This window comes from Asterias rubens, chromosome 9, assembly GCF_902459465.1.
Source record: "Asterias rubens chromosome 9, eAstRub1.3, whole genome shotgun sequence".
NCBI lineage: Eukaryota > Metazoa > Echinodermata > Asteroidea > Forcipulatida > Asteriidae > Asterias > Asterias rubens.
In genome coordinates, this window is record NC_047070.1 from 9,204,149 (window position 1) to 9,218,640 (window position 14,492).

Sequence of the window (14,492 nt, forward strand, 5' to 3'; positions counted from 1 at the left end):
AAAAACACCCTTGTCGCATAAGTTGTGTGCTTTCAGATGCGTTGCATTTGAGACCTCAGCTGAGGTCTTGAATTGAATTCAAATCTTTTAGTGAGAAATTACTTCTTTAAAAAAAAACTATGTTACTCCAGAGGGAGCCGTTTCTCACAATGTTTTATACTATCAACAGCTCTCCATTGCTCGTTACCAAGTAAGTTTTTAGGCTGACAATTATTTTGAGTAATTACCAATAGTGTCCGGTGCCTTTAAAATAAAAAACTCTCAACAGGGAAGCTAGAGAGACAAGCTGAAGATAACATTTGCGCTAGGCTTGGATGTCTTGGGGTATGTGTTTACATCCACCCATGACTGATGGTGTGCCTAGTTGATGTACAGCGCTCTCCCCTCCAATCAGTATCCCATTTTGCAGAGGTGGAAGGATCCCTTGACGGATTGGCATTTTAACTGTGGGGGGGGGGGGGGGGGGGGGGCTACAGCGATTTTCAAGGGTTTGGGTGCATATTTCAAGGCTCAGTGGGGACTTCAAAACGCGTTCACCGGCGCCCTGTCAACATGTTTACCCTTTTAATCAAAGCAGGGCTGGACTTTGACACGAGACTCCGTTGGCCAATTTCTTTCCGCGGATGCTTTCATTTATTTACACAATCATACCAGAGAGAGTGAAATGCCATTCATGTCCAGCATTTACGACTTAAATAAGACTTGGCATGTTTTTTGTTTTTTTAATGTTTACCTTTCAAATTAAAAAAGGAAGTGCAGAATAAATTTAGAAACTTGTTGGAAAAACAGACATACACTTCAATTCAAAGAACAAATGTGGTGTAAAATGCTTACCTTGAATTTAACATTCAGTTTTTAAAATAAAAACAAAGAAATATTACAAGAAAAATAAAAGAATTTAAACATTAAAACACATAATGAATATACTTTTGGTCTTAAAAAAAGAAAGAAATATAAAGTAATGTTGTCACTGCACAAAAAACGAAGATACAAAATTTTGTATTTTTTTTCCGATGGGACCAAATGGCACAAACGCTTATATAAAAAAGACCAAGACTGTTTGATTAAGTCCAACACATGGACACTGTCTACTGCAGGTAACAATGAACCTGATGTGCAACACTAACATTTTACTGCAGCACACACACTCAGTAAAAGATTTATTATTCCAAAAACTGTTTTATGAAATCAGCTGAAGAACACTTAATATACGTGTATATATTCCCTCGCCTCTAAGACAAGGCTGATGTAACTACATGTACCTTTTTGCCTTGAAATTGCGTGGTTTTCCTTTTACTTTGCAAACTAACCCGGTCGGCCATTTATGGGAGTACAAAAAAATACACTCCCGTAAATGGCTGATCGTGTTTGTCAATGAGGTCAAAGGAAAACCGTGCAATTTCGAGGCATGTTTGTGTGGATCATTGTATTCTACTTTTACAACATCTTTCTACCCATACGCATTTTATAACAAATGGTTATAAATGCTTTTCAAAGCCCAACTCGACCGATCCAAGGGAACGTGTTCCTTTAATGATGATTCCAGATGCATAAAAGTAGAATCAAATTACAGCCTGTACAGGAGATATGACCTTAAGATTATTAATGCAAATGGTATAATAATGATATTAGTTAAATTTGCTTTATATTTCTACACTCTACACTATAAGGATGGAATATCATTATTTCAGAGAAGCGGAGGAAATTTTATTATAAATAATCAGATAGGACGCAATGGTTGTTGCTAATGATATTCTTTATCCGTGTGTACCTTTTACATAACATGATAAATGGAAAGGTATTCTTTATCCCTGATGCAAATTTAACATCTATTATCGTTGAGGTACCCGCTGCCAAAACATAGGATTCGAACTGCCTCTAGCGACCAGGCGATCTTGGTAGTCATAGTTGGTAAGACACTGCTCTAGAATTGCAAGGGTCGTGGGTTCGAATCCCGCCCGAGTAAAAATGCTGGTGGTATTTTTTATCAGAACTCGGGAAAGTACTGAGTATACGGTGTATGGGTAAACAAATTAATATTCTTTATCCTCCATGACAATTTAACATCTGTTATATTTTGAATTGTTATTATTTATTTTAGGTTACCCACATTAAATAATATTTTCTTGATTTCAAGTTTCGATTTATTTGCAGAAAAGGGCACTTCTTTTAAATGGAAAGTCTAGTGAAATTGTTTCTAAGGGGCATGAAGGTCATTAATCTCATCACCAGCCAGGCAGTGCCCTTCTGATCCTAGATAGAAATTTCCACCACCCAAATTAAAATTTCTGCCGCTAATTTGTCTTGGTCAGAATGAAATGCTTCGAAATATGGGGTTTTTAAAATCATGAATTTCATTTTTTATCAGTGGTTTATAAACCATGTAATCTGTGACATCACATGTTTACGAATCAGACTGGACTTTTTTCAGGCACGATCTGTACACGGCGCAATGGACAAAAACAAAACCTTGCATTTTATGAAAATTTCACTGTCTGACTTTGACCGACTTTTTATCTGAAGAAAGGGGGCACATCTCTTGTTCAGCTGTTGTTTACAGAACTCTTGAATTAATGTTACGACATAAATTCAAAACGTACACGGTCACTCTCTTTGCCATCAAAGGTTACATGTTCTTAATGCATTATTGAATGATAACGCCAAATCTTTAGTCCAGGCTCATACATGTATGATGTTAGCGAGTCGTCTGATTGCTATTCTGTTTTTGACCCCTAATCTTCTAGGTATGCGCGTGTCAAGTGAGGGCGACAGGCAAGATGTATGCATGCAAAAAGCTGGAGAAGAAACGGATTAAGAAGAGGAAGGGGGAAGTGATGGCACTCAACGAGAAATTGCTCCTGCAAAAAGTCAACAGCAGATTCGTTGTAAGTTCCTTCACAAAAGTTTAATCATTGACTTTTGTTTCCACTTCAATACCCCTAGTCAAGTTAGTGTAACATAACCAAGGCTTGAAAGGGAAGTTAGTGTGGTCCCTTTTTGGGTATAATGACAAGTAGCAACCTCGTTCCCAGGGGTGATCGATCTCGCCGTGCCCTTTTTTTTCCAGCATGCCTTGCTCGATCATAACCCCTGGAGTTATTCTAACACATTTAAATGAGCATATACATTCAATCTTTTCTACGCGCGCACGCATGTCTTTTGTCTTAAAGAATGTTTTTGTTTTTGTTTTTAAAACACGTGTTTGTGTCATAAAAAACGCGAGCATGATCAACAAGCAAATATCTTAAAACTACGCGCTCCCGCAATTTCATGTGCCAATCAGCATTGTTTCTCAGCGCACTGTCCTAACTTAGGACTAGCCATACGTTTTTAATATCTCCTAGGACTGGTCCTTATTTAGGACTAATTCCCCCCTGAAATCAACCCCTGCTCCTGTGTGGCATTCAGGTCTAACACGCAAACAATCATTAGCTTTTGAATCCATCATAAAATTCGAGCTTGCAAAATAATTTCAGACACTAAATACCATAACATAAGTATGATATTAAAAAAAAGTCATATTTTCTGCTGAAGCAACGCTATGAAATTGAGCCCCGGATTTTTTACGAAATACTTGACCTTTAATGTAAAAAGAGGAGGTTGAGATGAAGTTCATAAATTGAAGATACACAAACGATAAGTACTTGCCTGTAGGTATTGACACAATCTTCTAACAGAGCTTGACAACGAGATTATGAAGTGCAGAGGCATTGCTTGGTCTGTCATTATGGTAAGTAATCCACGGATGGTATCAACAGAAATGTCTGTCTGGAGAATTGTGTTTCAAATTCCGTCCGGGCATCTTTTGAGACACTATTTTTTGTTGTTATTTGTTAACTTGTAATAGTCTTGTAATATAACTGAGTAATGCGGACACAATTCAGCCATGTGATTTTTACTTAATTTCAGGATTTATTCAAAACTTTTTGAGACTCCAAATTTTCAAAAGACGTAGATCAATCACTGGAGGGAGAAAATAACTGTCTGAATTGTCCGAACCTGTAGTTTCGCATTTCTGGTGGTGCGCAAAGTCATACAAATCTTGAATTGTAATGTTTTTTGAGGGTCCAGCCATCGATTTCACAAAGAGTTAGGACTCGTCTTATCTCGAGTTAGGACGAGTAAATCTTAAGGTATGCATGCTACAGTGCAGGGTTGGGAGATTAGTCCTAAGATTAGTCTTAAGTTAGGAAGAGTTTTGTGAAATCGTGGCTGGTCTAGACTAACATGACTAAAGAGGGACCCAGACCTGCTAGCCATTTTCCAAGAGTACTCACATCCGTCCAATTTCATCACAGAAATGTTTTGTTTTTTTCTTCAGTTTTCAATATAACTAAGACTACTTGCTACCATGGCCAGCGCACTAGATCGATAGCTCTTATGACTAACAAAGGGCTAGATAGCTCAGTTGGTATACCGCCGGCACATTAAACCGGAGGTCGTTGGTTCAAATCCCACTCTAGTAAATTTGGCTTTGTTCAACCCCAAATTATGAAAAACTTACCCAGTCGGTTTCCTTTGTAGTACATTATTACAGGGATTAGAATTTTCAGACTTTAATCTGAAGTCGGGAGTTTTTTTTAAAGTCTGCTAAGAAATCTCCTGTGGTTCCGAGGATTTTGTTACCAAATAAGCTCTTTAGAATCTTTAACTCCAGCTGTCGATTTCACCAAACTCTTCCTAACTTAGGATTAATCTCAGGACTTAGGATTAGTTATGTTCTGTATCCATAGACGTTAGGACGCATTGAAACCATCCTAAGTTCGGACGAGTTACTCGTTCTAAATCGAGATAGGATTAATCCTAGCATTTCGTGGGTTGCCAGAAGGTGGAAATAGCACCATTTCAATGTACCTGGATCCCAGTTTTAGACTTTTTTTGTCAGCAGTGTCTCTCACTCCTGAATTTAAAGACACTGGACACTGTTGGTAATTGTCAAAGGCTAGCCTTCACAGTTGGTGTATCTCAACATATGCATAAAATAACTAATCTGTGAAAATTTGAGCTCAGTCGGTTATCGAAGTGGCGAGATAATAATGAAAGAAAAAACGCCCTTGTCACACGAAGTTGAGTGCGTTTAGATGGTTGATTTCGAGACCTCCAGTTCTAAATCTGAGGTACTTCTTTTTCAAAAACTATGGCACTTCAGAGGGAGCCGTTTCTCACAATGTTTTATACCATCAACCTCTCCCCATTACTCGTCACCAAGAAAGGTTTTATGTTAATAATTATTTTGAGTAATTACCAATAGTGTCCACTGCCTTTGAGACGATTTTGTTTCTGGCTCTCTTCATCCCACAGGTCAGCTTAGCCTACGCATATGAGACGAAGGACGCCCTCTGTCTGGTCTTGACTATTATGAATGGCGGAGATCTAAAGTTCCACATCCATAATCTCGGCTCCCCGGGCTTCGAGGAGGAGCGGGCGAGGTTCTACGCCGCTGAGATCACCTGCGGATTGGAACATCTTCATCAACATCATTTTGTGTACAGAGATATGAAGCCAGAGAATATCTTACTGGATGACCACGGTAACTAATGATCCCGTCCTTTCCCTCGGTTACTTAATACATCCCTTAAAGGGAAGGTACACGTTTGGAAATTGTCAAAGACCATTCTTCCCACTTGGTGTATCCCAACATAAGCATAAAATAACAAACCTGTAAAAATGTTAGCTAAATTGGTCATATAAGTTGCAAGAAAATGATGAGAGAAAAAACACCCTTGTTGGACGAATTTCTATGTTTTCAGATAGGAATAAAAGACTTCTGGCTAGAAGTCTTTTATTGTTTTCGTGAAAAGTTACCTCTTTCTCAAAAACTACGTTACTTCAGAGGGAGCCGTTTCTCACAATGTTTTGTACTAACAACAGCTCTCCAGTGCTCGTTACCACGTCAGTTTTTAAGTTAATATTTGTTTTGAGTAATTTCCAAACGTGTACCTTCCCTTTAATGTTTAAATCGGCCCTCCTCTGCTGAACCTGCAGTCAGAGCATTCTGTGCACAACTGTTTACATAGATTTGCAGTCATCAGAACATTCTGTACACAATTGTTGAATGTGCAGTCAGGGTAACTTGAAAACTCTAAATCAAGTGGCGCCGCGCCTCTGACAGTTTCAAACGACTTATCGAAAAATCATTTTCTTCCACACAGGCCATGTAAGAATTTCAGATCTGGGATTGGCTGTTGAGATTCCAGAGGGTGAATCCATCCGCGGTAGAGTAGGAACAGTCGGCTACATGGGTGAGTAGAAAGTCCTTCGTTCTTAGTTGTGGCTGTATTGGCGCACTCGTGTTTGCAGAATGTGGGTTCCATGAATGCGAATCCCAGCCATTCATCGTGTCTGTATCTTTCAAGTGAGGGAATTTACCATAAAATTTGGGGGGAAACCACAAGTCCCCAGGACTTGTGGCTCAGAAGCTGTACTGGAACCATACAGTTATATATAAGAACTAGAGGGCGCACTGGGCTATATACGCGCTCCGGCATGAGCGCAGGCGGCCATTTTCTAAGTTGACAAAACTGGCATCCCACAGCCTGTGTTTGTGCGGCCATTTTGTAAGTTGAACAGAACAGCATCGCGTAGCGTTCATTAAACACACACTCCAACGTGTGTTTCATATTCAACGCGCGTACAGAATGGCACGCGCGTGTATCCTTGCGGTCCCGTGGCGTTTGTGCACGAAGCGTCACTCGTGCGCCCTCTTGTTCTTATATTATATAACTCTATGACTGGAACAGGGTTTTATTAACGAGACCAGAATCAAAATGAGAAGAGACTTGGCAAGTCTACTAACAGCTACTACTACTGAGTTGATTTGTTCCGTGACAGCCCCTGAGAAAGGTTGTGAAGAATGAGACCCCAAAAGGGGACTTGACAAGTCTATTAACAGCTGTACACCACAGAATTAATTTATTTCTTGACAGCCTCTGAGGTGGTGAATAATGAGACCAAACATGGTGACTTGGCTAGTCTATTATTAACAGTTGGATTCTAATGGTTTTTTTCTTGAGGTGGTGAAGAGTTAGACCAAAAAGGGGACTTTGTAAGTCTATCGTTAGTTGTATGCTAATGTTTTGATTGTTTCCTTGGCAGCCCCTGAGGTGGTGAAGAACGAGAGATACACCTTCAGTCCTGACTATTGGGGTCTTGGGTGCATCATTTATGAAATGATTGAAGGAAGGGTAGGTCCTCTTAAAAGTTTCACTCAAATTTGTTTTCCTCTGTGCCCAAACTCATGAAAACAGTACGCAGTTGTTTTATGCACTCTGGTGGGATTCGAACCCACTACCTTTGCATTGCTAGAGCAGACGTCTTACCACTAGACTACATAGCTAGCCCGGTGGCTAGAGGTGTTTCAAATCCTAAGATTTAGCAGCAGGTAACGGATTGATGTATTGTTCAATAGCTATACACTTTGGGCAGTTTAAATAAACTAGTTACGCAGAAAAAAACTTGCACCTTCCTGCAGAACGCACCTTTGAACAACAAACTTCTTCCAATATCAGACTGTTAGGGATTCAATTCCTTTGTGCACATTTTGACTCCCAAATTGACTCCCAAAAATGGCGCACAGAATGGGCTGGTGTGTTGTGCACTGTGCAAGGGTTTACTTTTGAACATGACAAGTGTTGCAAATTGAATTAATTTTAAGTGCAAATGAATTTTTGTATTTTTATAGGCGCCGTTCCGAGCCAGGAAGGAGAAAGTAAAGAGGGAGGAAGTGGATCGGAGGGTTAAAGAAGACGAAGAAAAATACTCACCAAAATTCAGTGAAGAGGCCAAAGAAATATGCAGAAAGGTATGATGGTAGTGCACTTCGACGTAGGCTTGTTATTTTTCTTGGGTGTCATGATTTCAGGACTTTACATCCATCTGTGGTTGGCGCAACATTTTCTTGAGAGTTGGACATGTTGAAGAGGCCACCTTGCAGAGAAAGATAAACACTATTGTGTTCAGACGTCTGGAGGCTTTTAAAGCCATTGGACCCTTTCGGTAAACAGTATTGTCCAAGGCCCACACTTCGTGTATCACAACTTCTATATAATGTAACAAACCTGTGAAAGTTTAGGCTCAATCGGTCATCGGAGTCGGGAGAAAATAACGCGAAAACCCACCCTTGTATCCGCACGTTTCGCCGTGTCATGACATGTGTTAAAAATAAATCTGTAATTCTCGATATCGAGAATTGATATTGTCTTACTGTTTTCTCAAAAAGTAAAGCATTCCTTGGAATAATATTTCATGAGAAGTCTTTCACCACTACCTTCTGTAAACCCTGTAAATTATTTGTAAATCTGTGAACTTTTTTCTTTTTCTGTACTGAAAGGGTCCAAATGGCTTAAAGTCAATGCAACTCCAAGAGGTTTTATTTATCTTTTTCTGGTAGTGATCCCAAGGAACCTTCAGAAAAAGCGCCAAAGAATTATTCCAGGGAAAACCCACATTATCATGCCGGGACTGAAAACCCAATCCACATAGTGCCCCTGGCGGGATTTGAGCGGGGGCTTTTTCCTCTAAACCAAGGAGAGACTGAGGTTTAGTTCTTTATTTGCAATTACGTAGAGAGTCTGGCAGTTTTCAGAAGTGTAACACCTCAACCTCAACCTCAACCTCAACCTCAACCTCAACCTCAACCTCAACCTCAACCTCAACTGTTATATCCTCAGTATTGTTAGAGGCTTTGCATGGTGTGGAGAAATAAGAAGAGACTATAAATAAATGTGGCGTTTCATGGCCGAGCGGTTAAGAGCACCAAATTCAAGCTCTGGTGTTTGATCAGCAGAGTGTGGGTTCAAATCTCGGTCGTGACACTTGCTACGTAAAAGTGGGGAGGTAGTGCTTTCTGCTCTACCGGCCAGGCTTCGGACTGATGATACCCAAGTCTACATCCGTATGGACTGTAAAAGGGGTAACCCTGTTTCAGACCTACATTTAGGAGTAGGTGGCAACGGCCATTAGAAAAACAATAATTGTAGCCCACACCTTGAAGTGGCCGTCAGGCTTTGTGTTGTCTGGCGACTTGCATAAAATAAAAAAATAAAAAGTAAACTTGCGGGTACTACCATGTGTAAATCTCTTAGGGTGAGTGTTGGCTCTGAAAAGAGCCGGTTGGGTCTCGACGTTTCGAACAGTATACTCTGTTTGTCTTCTTCATCCTATTTCCATTATGTTTCTTTTCTCGTTATAGTTACTTCAGAAAGACGTTGATGATAGACTCGGATTCAAGAACGGCTCAGCCCAAGAGGTCAAAGACCAACCGTTCTTTGAAACGATCAACTTAGTAAGACTGGAAGCTGGCAAGGTGGACCCACCATTTGTGCCCGATGTAAGCTTAATTCTCTGTATTATTATTCTACCAACCCATGTCATGACCTGCAGCGCACATTTATCTTGTCCACAATTTGGAAAGCAAAAACTTTTGCAAAGGACTCCCAAAATGGATGAAAATGACATAACACCTTTCTCAAGAATCTGAAAAGTGCACAATTCTATGCAATATTCAACTTTAATTACCATTGTTTTATATTTATCGACATGTAAATTGGCTTATTGTTTTACATCTTTAATCTGTAAAGCACCTTGAGCCTTTTTTGGTGGATTTTTGGCTTATATAAATAGACCCTACTGTTTATTAATAATGATTCATAAATACCTGAGACAGTTTATCCATTCTGATTGGACTAGAGGGCATCACGAGGGGTTGTTTGAACGGATGATATAACACCAGTAAAAAGTGTTAAAACATGGGCAAGCTTGCACCTGCGCTTATAAGACAGTTTCTTCATTCCTATTGGTCGAGAGCAACAGCTGAAACAGTTGCGCAACATCACGCGATGCGCACAGCATCTCCTTATAAGGAGTTGTTTACCTGAGGGCCTTACCATATCATAGCTGGAGGGGTGTTGTGTTGAAAGAAATTATTGAACAATTACAATTTTTGTGTGCGTTTAATTTACCCTTTGACCAAAAAGTGTTGATGTTTTTTGACTGAAAACGTATTTATGAATGGGAATCAAAGTGTGTTGAATCGGTTTTCAACTAGTGGTTTAAACCCGCCGAGGCCTGGTTCTTGACTTCGTCTCGGTAAAATGATCAAGTGATTTAAACCACTAGTTGAAAACCTCTTCACCACACATTGATTCCCTTATTGACAAATGCTGAGAGAATTTTCTTTTACATGTCTTTTCGAACTTTCGCCTACAGCCGAAAGCAGTGTATGCCAAAGATGTTCTGGACATCGAACAGTTCTCAACGGTCAAGGGGGTCAACTTGGACCAGAACGATGATAAATTCTACAGTAAATTCAACACAGGCAGTGTTACAATTCCTTGGCAAATGGAGGTATGATTATGAAAGTACAATGCCATGATCTTGGCATCCCAAATCGAAGCCGCCCTCCACTCAGAGCATTCCTTAAAAATACATGGCAGATTCAACAGATTTGCGTGCCTGCACTCTACCAACTGAAGCCATATAAACGTTAACTGCCGTGTAGGCCGGAATGACACCCAAGTTTACGATACAGCCTGGGAAGCAACGCCCAGGGGATCACCCTGAGACTTTTTATTCTGAATGGCAACCCCAAACAAAGATACCGCCAACATAGGGCTAGATAGCTAAGTTGGTATAGCGCTGGCACGTTCTTTACGGAGGTCATTGGCTCAAATCCTGCTCTAGTCAGTTTCTCTTTGTTAAACCCACAATCATAAAAAAAAAAATGTTTACCCAGTCAGTTTCCTTGTGGTGTATTATTTGAGATTTGTGTGCAAAATGCTGACATGAAGTGTAGTTGTTTTATGCTGTGTGTTACTTTTCATATGTTGTAAGTCACAATCTTCAATGAGTTCTCATCTTGCTTACAATAATAATTTCAAAAATGTGCTTGTTATCACTTTTTATAATGTATTTGTTAATGATTTGTGTATGTTTTTTTGAGATTGGTTGATTGTTTTGTTGCAGTGGTTAGGTTCACTTTTATTAATCCTAGCCATTGTAGAATGGACCGTTCCGGCTTTCCACTAAGCTCCACCCACCGCGCACGTTAGGAAGACACGTGTACGAGCACTCCCAATAACATTCTGCACGCTTCTGCCGCGCGTGCCAAATATACGCGCACGCATGACAGAGTTTGTCCGACCACAATCATTGCTGTGATTGGTCAAATGGGTGAACGCGCACAGTTTGATTGACAGGCCGGATCGGTTCATTGATATGTCTTGTGGATTGCTTTCAATGTATTTTATATTCTTGCCATGATCTGTTACTATTTTGTTGCCTGAACATTTCTTTCCCCAGTTCTGGTTCACAATTGTTCTTCTTTTCATATGATTTCATTGACATGTACAAGTATTACTGTTAATTTTCTTGTAATCTTGTATGTTTGATGACATTTTTCAGCCTTAGATGATTATTATTTCAGTCGTTATTATATTATTAATGTTTGATTTAACTTTTTAAGACAGCATTCTGTAGCTTCTAGAGTGTTGATCTTGTTGTTTGTTTGCTTATTGATTTGTATATACTTGTCTATATTTACCACATTTTTGAGTGGATTTCTTGGTTTCTAATTTGTAACTCTTTTTTTTTCTGTGCCTAAAACACCTGTTTAGATTGATTTTATACGCTACATATAATATTACTTGTTAGTATATTAATGGTGAGTAACACGTAGGCCTAGAATTACATATATGGCATCTGTTGCCGCCCTGGTCTTTGCCTTAGTGCCCCATCAAAAGTTTCCCACTACATGTAAAATTAAGATTTTCCAATAGAAGTGCCCTTTGCAAAACAAAAATGGCCTTGCCCTCTCAAAATATTAAAGTCCAGGGGTGTGTTTCACAAAGAGTTAGGACTAGTCTTATCTGGAGTTAGGACAAGTTACTCGTCCTAACTTATGACTATCCATGCAATTTGTGTATCTCCCCCAGGACTGACACAAGGTGTATGCTATTTAAAACACCACTTTTTGTTTTTTCGTCATGTAGATGGTGGAAACGGAGGTCTACAAGGAGTTAAACTACTTTGGGCCAGACTACACGAGGACTCCAGACCTACTTCTTGATCAGCCACCTCCACCTCCAAGGGAAGGGTTCTTCAGGAGAATTTTTAAATTAAAGGTGAGGGCGTATAGATAGGACGTCAATTCCTTTGTTGTCAATTCCTGGCAAGAGGGGGTTCTCAATAAGTGATTTAATTCATTTATTTTTTGCTTTTATCAGAGACCTAGCGATGGGTGTAACAAGGGTGTGTCTGATATTTTCCCCATGTACATTTCAAACTTTTTTACAAACCAGGGTTAGGCATGGCAACTTAAGTTCGCAAAGTATCTTTTATTATCCTGAAAAGCCATGGAGAATTTTTTATTTTATTTATTAATTGATATATGTTTACTCCAATGTGAACTAAATTTCCTTTTTTTTGGAAAACATTGTAAGTGAGTTTCGGCAAAGATTACTTGTTGCTGTTTTTTTGTACATAGTGGTCTTGAAGATTGTGACAATGGTACATTTTTGCTTGGTTTTATGTTCATTAGCAGGTAACGGTTATATTCCCTAACCACAAGAGAATCAGGAGACGGGACATTTTCAATTGCAGACCCTAGGATTTTGATTTCCATCCCACACTCCATCAAGTATTCTAGCTCTGTGACCAAGTTCAAATGGTCGCTAAAAAAGACTTGTTTATTCTGTAATATTTGTCCGGCTTGGTCTGCACGTACACGTCATAGATACATGTAGACTGGCTTGAGCTGGACTCTCTACTCTCCCTGAACCCTGCAGGCTGTACCTGGCAGTGGTTTTCCCGTTGGATTCTGATTCCATTCCCATTGTTGATGTTTTTTTTTTTTCCCCATTTCTCTGATCGTTTACTACCCTTTAGAAAAGGCGCTTTTTGAATGTTATAGAAAGGTTTGCGGTAATACCATGTAATGAGTATCTCTTATGAGTTGGGGTGGTTCTGAAAAGAACTGTTGGTTTCAACTCGACGTTTCGGACAGTATGCTCTGATCGTCTTCTGGAGAATCTAGACGATCAGAGCATACTGATCGAAACGTCGAGTTGAAACCAACGGTTCTTTTTTCAGAACCACCCCAACTCATTAGAGATAGTCATTACATGGTGTTACCGCAAACCTTTCTATATCGTATTTTCACCATGCAAAGTTTCAAATCCTAAAATGTTGTTATTGTTATTTACCATGACCCTCTTGATATTCTGGTCATGAACACAATGAACTGTCCAACATGTAAATCAACAGCTCTCCCTGTTTATTTACTGTATGTTGCCAAAATGTAAACGTACGAGATAAAGTTGGGTATGTTTGGTTAGAATGCTCCAGATATGTGCGTGATAACAATTATCTTACCCAAGATCGTACTCAGTTAAATGTTTTGCTGTTGAGTTAATAATACAAATACATGGTTTTGTTGTTGAGAAGCATGGTTTTGTTGTTGAGTAGCAAATACATGGTTTTGTTGTTGAGTAGCAAATACATGGTTTTGTTGTTGAATAGCAAATACATTGTTTTTGAGTAGTGTTGCTGAAAAGAACTGTTGATTGAACCGTAAGTTGTCAACCATCCGGTTCTTTTCAGATTTACAAATGGCGCTGCCATAAACATCACCTAAATGTAAAGATAGAAAGTGTTGCAGTACCGTCATAATTTTGCCCTTGGGGGGGGGGGTGTGTGTAGGTAGGATTGGTCTTGGTCTTGATGCCCACCATATCACAACATGACACACTGAATCAACCAAACCATTCTGAAGAATGCCCTAAAAACGTGTTTCTTGTGGAGATGAAAACAATGTTTCTGTTTCTACATGTAGGTCATATATGCTGTCTAGAATGCCCCTGGTAATCTGTGTGAAAAAAAGTGAAACAAGTTCAGAACTACATTGTAGATATTACCTTACTATCAACACTACCACATATTACCACCAGCCAGCCCTACATGATTGACCCAACCTGGATTCTCATGTTTATTATTTGGTTGTCCCACTTCAGTTTTAATCAACAACAAATCAGAGGGAGCTGATATCTTTACCAATAAAGATACACCCTCACAATCAGCTTTTATTTAAAGGAAGGTTACAGAATTGGTAAGAAACAAAACTGGTGAAGACCACAGATTTTCATAAAATGAAAGCGCTAACTGATGACTGAGGTGCACGTGCTAGACCAGCATGTACCTCAATCCGCGCCTAATGCGTAGTACCGAGTGTTTGCGATAAGGTCTATGGGGCTGTTAACGGCTTGTACCAAAATGACCTTAGCAGCCACAGACGTCTGCAAGACTTTTGTTTGTGTGGGGTCGTCACTCACCTACCTTGTCATTTTGACATGAACAACATGATGCATGTCCTGGCGAAAGGTGATGATTGTACAGAAATGAGCGTAGTTTTCGAGAAAGAAGCAATTTTCACAAATTTTATTTCGAAACCTTAAGTTTAGAATTTGAGGTTGCCAAATTAAGCATCTGAAAGCACACAA

General features: G+C 39.5%; 1 protein-coding gene across 2 annotated transcripts in view; it reads left to right on the forward strand.

The window, feature by feature from the left end:
• Positions 1–14,492, forward strand: part of LOC117294576 (G protein-coupled receptor kinase 5-like) — a 98,513-nt gene that overhangs the window by 74,089 nt on the left and 9,932 nt on the right. For both annotated transcript variants that reach the window (XM_033777043.1, XM_033777042.1), the window contains exons 8-15: positions 2,745–2,885; positions 5,302–5,530; positions 6,153–6,242; positions 7,096–7,184; positions 7,682–7,801; positions 9,191–9,328; positions 10,207–10,344; positions 11,988–12,119. In XM_033777043.1, the coding sequence (XP_033632934.1) occupies positions 2,745–2,885; positions 5,302–5,530; positions 6,153–6,242; positions 7,096–7,184; positions 7,682–7,801; positions 9,191–9,328; positions 10,207–10,344; positions 11,988–12,119 (1,077 nt within the window). The remainder of the gene's footprint in view (positions 1–2,744; positions 2,886–5,301; positions 5,531–6,152; positions 6,243–7,095; positions 7,185–7,681; positions 7,802–9,190; positions 9,329–10,206; positions 10,345–11,987; positions 12,120–14,492) is intronic.